This window comes from Dreissena polymorpha, chromosome 2 (assembly GCF_020536995.1).
Source record: "Dreissena polymorpha isolate Duluth1 chromosome 2, UMN_Dpol_1.0, whole genome shotgun sequence".
NCBI lineage: Eukaryota > Metazoa > Mollusca > Bivalvia > Myida > Dreissenidae > Dreissena > Dreissena polymorpha.
Genome location: NC_068356.1, coordinates 33991651 through 34001625, shown reverse-complemented (window position 1 = coordinate 34001625; position 9975 = coordinate 33991651). Strand labels below are relative to the sequence as shown.

Here is a 9975-nt window from a genome sequence, read left to right as displayed (position 1 = left end):
CTGCATACAAGTTAACTGATTACCGATCTTTTTTTTCATATCCGTTCACGCAAGAAACATTTAATGGGAATATTTGCAGATGCAAAGCCATGAGTTTAGGTCTTTTAAAATCTGTACAATTTACATATTTTTAAAAAATAATTTTTGACAATCATAAGTAACCTGCAAGTATTTTCTTTTAATTAATTACTTAGAGAAATCCATTACCGCTTATATTAAATATTTATAAAAGTGCCATTTATGATACCGATGGTGATGCGAATAAATTCAATATTGATTTTATACGAGCAAGCTTTATTAACCCATTTATGCCTAGCATCTAGAAAAAAGGCCTTGGCAAACAGCGTATACCCAGATGAGACGCCGCATAATTCGGCGTCTCATCTGGGTCTGCGCTGTTTGCTGAAAGGAATTTCTGTAAAAAATATTCTAAACATAGAAATGAATATACTAGACATCCCTAATTTTGGAAATAAATTGATTTAATTTAGAAGGATGGGAGATTCCACTAGGCTTAAATGGGTTAATAAGATGACCAATTGCTCATACAATACAGCGCAATATAAACACCATGCCATTACACAGAACAATGCAGAGACTTGTTTGCCTGTTTGATTTCGTGCCGTTTTTAATAGTTGATCAGTAGAGAAACGGGAGAAACAATTGTGAATCTTACTACAAATATCTTAAGATGCTTTTCACCCGTTATGTCTGTATCAAATGTAGTTTCCAATGTATTTATATTTTTTACCAACGTAATATGGTTAAATAAAACGTCGACAAACGTATTGAACGTTATTTTTAAGGAGAGCTCTAATTAACACAACTTATGTTTTGTAGCCTTGGACAAGGATGTCATACAGCGCTTTGCTTGTTGACCTGGTGACGGATTTAGGTGGCTGCGGCCGCTCCCAACGGATCACAGCTTTTGTGGGATTGGGCGCAAAGATTGGGGCCGCCTGGAGCATGCTGCACATGACATTTAACGGTCAACGGTCGGATTTCCGTTGCGAATACTCGCACATCATGCAATTAAATACGACATTGCTTTTTGACAACAAATGCCACATTGAAAACGACACTACTGGTCATGTACGTAATTCCGGCCTGTACGTAAAAAATCGGCCACCTGTGTAAAATCATTTTCATGATCTTTACGCATATATTTTGTTTTTATTTAGAAAAATCAACATGAAAACCATCCCCACTCGCAATATTTTGCAAATGTAAGAACCATATCACCGTAGACTTTTGCGTTAAAATGTCACAAATATAGCAGGAAATATTTGGCTCATGGGGAAAGTGATGTCATCATATGTTGCAACAATTATAATCATATAAGAAACAAATATATTTGATAAAATAATTTTTATTTTATCTAATAAACTTTTATCAAAGTTTTACCAATTTATTGTACAAAAACTTATATTCAAAACATACAAATCAGAACCTAAATATAAATTTTTAATATATGAATTACCTCCCTTTATAAGAATATTGCTAGATTACATGTTTAAATATTATATATAAGCGTTTACTAATAATCAACACTGAAGTCAACTTTTCAAACAAAATGTGTTTACTTTTTTAGCTATGTTTGAAAAAATTTATTAAACACATTAAAAACAAATATTTTTTAATGAAATAGCAGTTTCCCCATTGTTTATATTTATTAAAATAGGTAGGGGGAGTAAATGGTATAATAATTTCGCATTTTTTTTAAATTTCAAGTCAAAAATATTAATAGTATAAACATTGATTAATACTCTGAAATTGAAGACATTTGTCAAAAGATATTGCTTTGTAATTTTATCTGCAGATCAAACTGAAAAGTGGCCGATTTTTTAGGTACATTTAACCTACGAAAATGGATAGTTTACATGTCATCATTTTCTGTTCATAAAGTAACATTCACTGATCTAATTCTATTTAAATTTTCATGCTAGGTGAGTTTTGAACCCAGGATTATATATGTGAAGTTTAGTTTCAACCAGTTGCCTAACACTAAAGATTTTTCTTAAATAGTCCCAAAAGTGGCCGGAATTACGTACATGACCAGTAGTCCATGTGATAATTTTGTTTTCGAAGACAATATCAAAACTGTTGTAGACGAGGTAACTAACTTTTAATGAACAAAGTTAATTTGCAAGTTTGATGTTTGAACAATTTAAAATGTTTAGAAACGTGTTGATAAATCTGCGCGTACGTACCAATATATTACTTTTTTTGCAGTGGGATCTTGTTTGTGAACGCAGTTGGATAGTCGCAATCATAACAACTATACAAATGGCCGGTCGGCTAGTTGGATCCTTAATTTCCGGTCATCTCGGCGACCTTATAGGCCGGAAACCTACATTCTATATTTCGCTATTGATCCTGTTCGTTTTCAACATCGTTGCCTATTTCTCAGTGAACTGGCAGATGTATGCTGTAAATCGATTTGCACTCGGAATAGGTATGTATTAATATCATTTGAACGTATCTGTAAACAATCAAGCCAAGTCATATTGCGTAGTGAATTTGGTTCCAACTTTTTTCAGGAATCGGATTTTACCAAGCGGTGCATATCAACATGATCACAGAGATGGTTCCGTCGGTCTGGCGGATTCGCATCATCGCCCTCCCAGCCTGGGCGATTGCATGTTCCATGTTTGCTCTTGTTGCTTGGCTTTTTCAGGACTGGAAACACATCCATCTAGCATCTGCAGGCATTGTGGCCCCATTTCTAGTCTCGTTTTTGTAAGTTATGAATATTTATAAACTACATTTCAGAAATAAAATTATATGGCCATTGTAGCTATTAGTTTTTTAGCGATACTTTTTAATTTGTAACTGTTATCAATATTGTTCGTTTTAATTTTTAAAGACTCGGAAGAAGAATAGCACAGAAAACATTTGACTGCTTTTTAACGCGATATTTAATAAGATCATCTACATAGATTATGAATTCAATATTCATTTACAACAATCCTAGAAAGCAAATGGTCAATGTGGAGACATTAAATTACATACACACGTATAACAACATTGACAAACATATATTCATAGTGATTACAAGTACTTAAATTGTAAGTACGCGAGGTTGCTAATAATATATAATTATAAATATGAAACCTGCAAAATAGAGGACTTGTCTTACATATACATTCATGTTTAATTAATCACTACATGCATTTACTCGTCGCATAAAACCATCATGATGCGATAATAAGAATTAGCACAAAAGAACTGCAATACAGAAAACCGCACCCTTTCCTGAATATAATGACTTATCAGTGTTAAAGTGATATTCTGGGTATTTTTGACTGGTGAATTGAGCTGAAAAGAATTAAAGCGGGTATATACGATTTTGTCAAATATTTATGAATTTATATAAATTGTGTAAAAAAACTTATTATATATATATTTCAATATAAATTAAAATAAAAGTTAAGAAGAACATGTGTCGAAAAATGCGAAATAAGCCAGATATTTAGTTCTGAAATTGAAAACGGCTGTACAGCCGAATTCGCCAGCATGTATATCATACATGTACGATGTGAATCTAAACTTAGTTTAACGGTTTATTTGAATTCCGGAAACGATATCTATTCATACGACACACGAACACTAATTCCGATCCTAATACAAAGACGAATGCTTCGGTTATTGTAGGAAAAAATGTACGTCACAATCGGCTCGGGGCGCGTATTTGTCTTTGCTGCATTTTATGAAATTCGGCTTTAATGTATAATTTTTCTTGCCTATTTTGTGTTATTGTAACATATTTTATCAATATATTACAATTAAACACATAGAAAAAATCGTATATACCCGCTTTAACAGGTCAAAAGAGTTTGTTAAAATGTGGTTACTGACCAATTATCTGCAACTCATCTTGCTACCAGTTGTTTATATTTTTTTTAATTTTATATTCGATATTCCTACGTGACCCACCCAGTCCTCTAAGCCGAAATGATCCGTAAAACAAAAATGTGGCTTTGTGTCGTATGAGCGAATCTGCACTTAAACTAAATTTAGGTGCACATCGTACATGCATTATCAGTTGTCAAACGAAAGTACGGTTGATATTCAAATGCGTTATTTTTCTCTTTCCGGGATATTGTTTTAGTATATTGATGCTGCATTAACAAATATAAGTGTATGTGAAGTGACAACACCAAAAATAAACAACGGTTGCGATAGACACCTATAAAATGTTAGATGCCCATAATATCACTTGGACTACTAACGTTACTACGGTGCAGAATCAACGGGGTTTTCATGGATTTAAACACGGGCTGGACAGAATGTAAACACAACGTTATGAACTTTATTTTTGCAAATATCTCAAGTCATTGAAATACATTTGCAAAAGTCTCTAGGGCATAAAATACAGTTTTTCTTCCAGTTTGTGCCGATATCTTAAGGTATACGAATAATTCCTAGCATACGTTTGAAATTGGTGACAAACGTTCACGTTGCGTGAAGCAAAATCGTGCAGTATACATGGAATTTTTCAACAAGAACACATGCTTATTAAATGAAGTAATTCTGATGTATTTCACATTTCCATAAGCAGCTTAATCTGTCTTTTAAGCACTAGTTGAAATTCTTAAAGCGAGATTATACGATTTTTTAAAATATTAATAAATGTATATAGCATGTGTAAAAAACTTATTATATATATATATCTCAATATAAAATAAAAGTTCAGAAGAACATGTGTCGAAAAATGCGAAATAAGCCAGATATTTAATTCTGAAATGGAAAACGGCTGTACAGCCGAATTCGCCAGCATGTATATCATGCATGTACGATGTGAATCTTAACTTAGTTTAACGGTTCATTTTAAATTTCTGCAACGATATATATTCATACGACACACGAATACTAACTCTGGTCCTAATAAAATGACGAATGCTTCGGTTATTGTAGGAAAATATGTTCGTCACAATCGGCTCGGGGCGCTAATTTGTCTATGCTGCATTTTATGAAATTTGTCTTTAATGTATAATTTTTCTTGCCCATTTCGTGTTATTGTAACATATTTTATCAATATATTACATTTAACAAAATCATATAAAAATCGTATAATCTCGCTTTAAGAAAAATTGTTTTTAACAGTTATTTGGAAAAAAACAACACTTACCGGTGTGTTTATTTCCATTAACGTTTAATTGGGAACCCATCAAAGTCACGTGATCTTGCACCCTGGTTAAGAGTTTATAATATTCATCAAATACAATTAAATCATGTAGCAATTCCTCAGCGCTATTTGAAACAATAATGATATCATTTTTATAAAACACAAGATTTAGTTTAACATGATCTTAATTTATATCATAAATACCACTTTCAGAAAAGACTGATTCTAAATAATTAAGAAACATGCTGTTTTTTTATTTAACAGATTCATGCACGAAAGTGTGCGATGGCTTATAACAAAAGGTCGTTATTTCGCTGCCGACCACGTGATCAAACGAATTGCCCGGATGAACAAGAAGCCGAACCCGAACACGCGCAAACTCATAGAAGTGGCTACACTGCACTCACACAGCGACAACTCGAAGGATACCCACTCCGTAATTGACTTGTTTAGAGAAAGAAGAATGGGGCAGATTACTTTAGGTCTCCTCTTCATATGGTAATCTTACTTGCCTGAATAGCGTTTTACTAAGAGTGAGGTTTAGCGCCCATAAAACTGGTTCGATCCATAAATGTTATTCTTTGATGTTGACGGTTCCTTGGCGGTGTCATCAGTTTTATACATAGGGGTATCTGTCTTTTGTCATGTCTCTAATTTTAAGGCAATTTGTCACTGTCTTTAAATAAGTACTATAGTGTTAAGAATAACTATCTTCGACTGGAGTTTTATTTTGTTTATATTTGCATTATAAGAGAAAAATATCATGAATACTAGTATACGTTAAAGTTAGTGTTTGATAACATGTTCAGTATCAAACTATCGTTTGAAATGCATGTAAAGTGTTATATTGGTTTCCGCTACAATTTACATTGAAATCACCTTCATGATTCTACCATTAGTAACTGAAAACAGCCGCCATTTACAAAACAGTAATTACAAATCATGCACTTTAATATGAACTCTTCACTGGACTGTCAGGATGACCATCGGCTTCTCTTACTGCGGCCTCACGTTCGGGGTGGGCAGCCTGGCCGGAAACCTTTACATGAACTTGTTCCTCCTAAACATTATTGAGACGCCAGCTGCCTTCATCATCATGTACTGCGTTAACAGGTACCCATGAGTACACAATATTTACAGGTTTTGACAATTAAGACTTTGAAATAATGATTTAATTTTCGGTTGTTTTTTAAATCAAGTCTTACATCAGCAGCAATATATTTTATCATTAATTTGAAAAGCAATCAATTGAAAATGTTCGGTTTGTTGCAAACTTACGCTCGATTGGTCATTGTTGGTTCGGGAACTTCTACAATGTACCCGGGGGCACTCTTAAGTATACTTAAATTTACCCCGCGTACGGAAAATATACTCAAACGTACCCGGAAATTCTTAAGGCTAAATTGGTCCTTGTCAAAATGTGTTTGTTTGTTTTCAAAATTAATTATGTTCATTTTTGTGTCAATATTTTTATAACATTTACTCTTTATTATCGAAACTCATACTTAAAAAAGAATATTGAGGCAGGTTTTGTTCAAAGAGAATTTTGTTTCGCATTCCGTTACGCGTTTTATGACATAGGATATGTGCTGTATCAAACGTTCCCAAAAGATTATGTTATTGTCCACAATTCGTTGTCAGGTAGTAATCCTAGAATGTTCAATCATTGTATTTTGTTTTTCTCGAACGTGGTTTTCTTGTTAACAAAACATACCGTTTTTCAGATTCGGCCGAAAGAAGTGTCTGATGGCGACGTTCCTGTTAACGACTTTATGTGGGGTAACTGTCGGCATCTTGCAGTATATAGGTAAGTATGTGCTTATTACAGAAGGATATTTAGTTTTCTCATTTACTTATTATGAACGTTTTTTTACAATTTTTACAAAACCGGTTCCCTTGCTTCAAGGTACTACCCGGTTATTCATAAAGTAGACTTCAACACAACAACAACAGAAATGATGTTTGCAAACCTCAAACATGCTGGGTATAAGTGTCATGTACAAGTGTGTCCATTCATCGTTTTAAATAATAAATATCCTTAGGATATGCGAAACATTTACTAAAGATTTCATATAAACAGCGTCAAAATTATTCTGTTTTGTTTAATCATAAAAAAGATTGAGTAAATTTGGATCCGAACTATGACAATATTGTTGTGGTTCGTAGCGTTGTTCCCTGTATACCATTGGCCAAAGATGTGTGCATTATTATCTGCAGACATACCGCATCGCGGCCTTGTCACAAACGTGTTTGCTCTAGCTTCCAAGCTTGGCATAGCTGTCGGATGGAGTTGCCTCATTTTATATACAACAGAGCTCTATCCCACTAAAGTCAGGTAAGCGCAACGAATATACTTGTTTCGAAAGCTTTAAGGAATAGTGTTATTAGTATATAATGGAAGCCTCATATTTATTTATTATCTTAAAACTTGCCCATATGCATCTCAATGAAAATAATGTTTACTGAATATTTAAACAAATTCCTTTTATTAAGCATGTTTTTTTTATGTTTGCATAAAATTGTATATTGTCATAAAAAATACCATTTACAATTATTTCCAGAACGATAGCGTATGGTATAGGCAACACGGCGGCAGGTGTCGGTGGTATGGTGGCTCCACAGATTGTGTTCTTGGTACGAGGGTTTGATCGGACATATATTGTTCATAATGCTATGATGTGAATTAAATTATCACATGAAAATTATGAGCAAAATTATCAAAACAAAATCACGACCTTGCCATTTATTACGTTATGAGCCGCGTCATACAAAAATGTGCCTTATGGCACATGCGGCCAGTGTACCTCCAGACCAGCCTGCACAATCGCACAGTCTTGTCGGGAGCTACGTTTGCTGTTTAGGTACGCAATCTTTCTTGGTTTTATTAGCGATCACGGTAGCTCTGCGCGCATATGGTTACAATATACTAAATAACCGTTTGATGTAGGGCTGTACTCTCTAAAAAAATATCATAGTTGACAGGAGGGCATGTTTTACACTTTTAACTATTATTCGGGTGTTATCTTTCAGAGATAATGGTAGGGCATGAATAGGTGTTCACTACTGAATCCCTGAAATATGATAAACTTGACGACTATAGTAAACCATTGCACTGAAAAAGGTTCCATTCCACTAAGAAACGGCGGAAAAAAAATGTTGCAAAAACAGTCGATTTTGATTTGTGTCAAGTTCTTTCTTGCATTGAACATGACATATTTTTTTTATTGCATAAATTAATTCGGCCTTAAAATGGCCTTTAGGAAAAGGTATGGTTATGAGGGTCTCTATGTGCAAAATGTTGCATTTATTTTTGCTTAAAGTTGTCGCTTTTACATTGAATTATATAGGGAAACTATTTAGTATATTGTGACCATATTGTACAAGACACATTTCCCCTGACGCGGTTCTTATGATCGTTTATTCGACATCAAGTATATGTTAGACACTAGTACGCTATTGCAAAGCAACGTCTCGCGTTAAAGATCAGACAAGCTTTGAAAGTTTATTTTATTTGTAATATATGTATATGTATTCATTTCTTCCACACAAATGCATATCGACCACATTATGAATTGCTTTGTCGCTGAAAGTCTTAGAAGTACTAAAAATTCGCCACGAAAACCGAAAGAAGAATGCTGCAAGCCATTTATTACTTATTTTATTCACATTCAGAACGACTCGGTGCCTGGCGTGATGTATTTCATGTGTGCCGCCTTACTTCTCTTCTCCACTGTCGTCTGCTGCATGTTTCCGGACACGAGCGGCAAAGAGCTCGATGACACGGTCACTTCCGAGAAGAACGTCTTAACCATAGCGACCGTTCTCAAAAGCAGCCAAGTCAAAACGGACAATACTATTCAACCGTACCAGGACGTTGGACAAACAGATCTCAAATACTGACAATCTATATACGCACATCGTCGCTCTAAATGAAACATTTTGCGATGAATTAATTGGTGTTTTTAACATTTAAATTAAGCCTTCTACCAAGTCTGAACAGCATATATACTTTTTAAAGGAAAAATAATAATTTAAGTTTGAAAATAGAAACTCTCTTCGGTGTGAGTAGCTGACATTTGTAGCATCAACTTACTGCGAAAAGGCTAACAAAATTTCATGCGAACATGATGAATAACGAATATAGCTAGCATACGACATGTTTTATATTTAAATGTTATTTCTATTCAAATATAAAAAACTACACCAATTAGAAATGTAACTTTTTTACAACAAACGTGAAACTATATAAGTCGTGTTCTGAGAAACTGGGCATCATGCATGTGCGTAAAGTGTCGTCCTAGATTAGCCTGTGCAATCCATACAGACCAATCAGGGACGACACTTTCCGCCTAAATTGGATTTTTGCTAAGAAGAGACTTCATGTAAACGAAAAATATCATAAAAGCGGAAAGTGTCGTCCCTGATTAGCCTGTGCGGACTGCACAGGCTAATCTGGGACGACACTATACGCACATGCATTAAGCCCAGTTTTCTCAGAACGCGACTCGTATACAACAAACGTGTACGTGTACTGGCTAGTTATGGCTATATTAGGCTTGTTCACACATTTTGGCATATACATGTATACATGTACACACGTGCAGCATATTTCAGACGTGTGTTATTGTTTTGCGACATACCTTGATTGTAATCCCAGACTTGTTCCGAAAGCGTGGACTAATATACAAGCTTACCGTGCAATCATTAGCATGCACGTTATTTAATTTAAGTTGTTTTAAAAGTGATATTTTCACCGGAGTGCGCAGAGTAAAGACAGTTCAAACACATTATAAATATTGAAAGGTACGCGATAAATATGTGCTGCTGTTTTGCGCTTGTAACTGCTT

The 9975-nt window shown here is 34.3% G+C and overlaps 1 protein-coding gene across 1 annotated transcript; it reads left to right on the top strand.

The window, feature by feature from the left end:
- Positions 1–852: 852 nt before the first annotated feature.
- On the top strand, positions 853–9028 carry LOC127869649 (solute carrier family 22 member 6-like). The gene is made up of 8 exons (XM_052412308.1): positions 853–1092; positions 2678–2739; positions 5393–5626; positions 6107–6241; positions 6853–6935; positions 7346–7463; positions 7690–7762; positions 8801–9028. The coding sequence occupies exons 1-8, from the start codon at positions 853–855 to the stop codon at positions 9026–9028; spliced, it is 1173 nt and encodes a 390-aa protein (XP_052268268.1).
- The last annotated feature ends 947 nt before the right edge of the window (positions 9029–9975 follow it).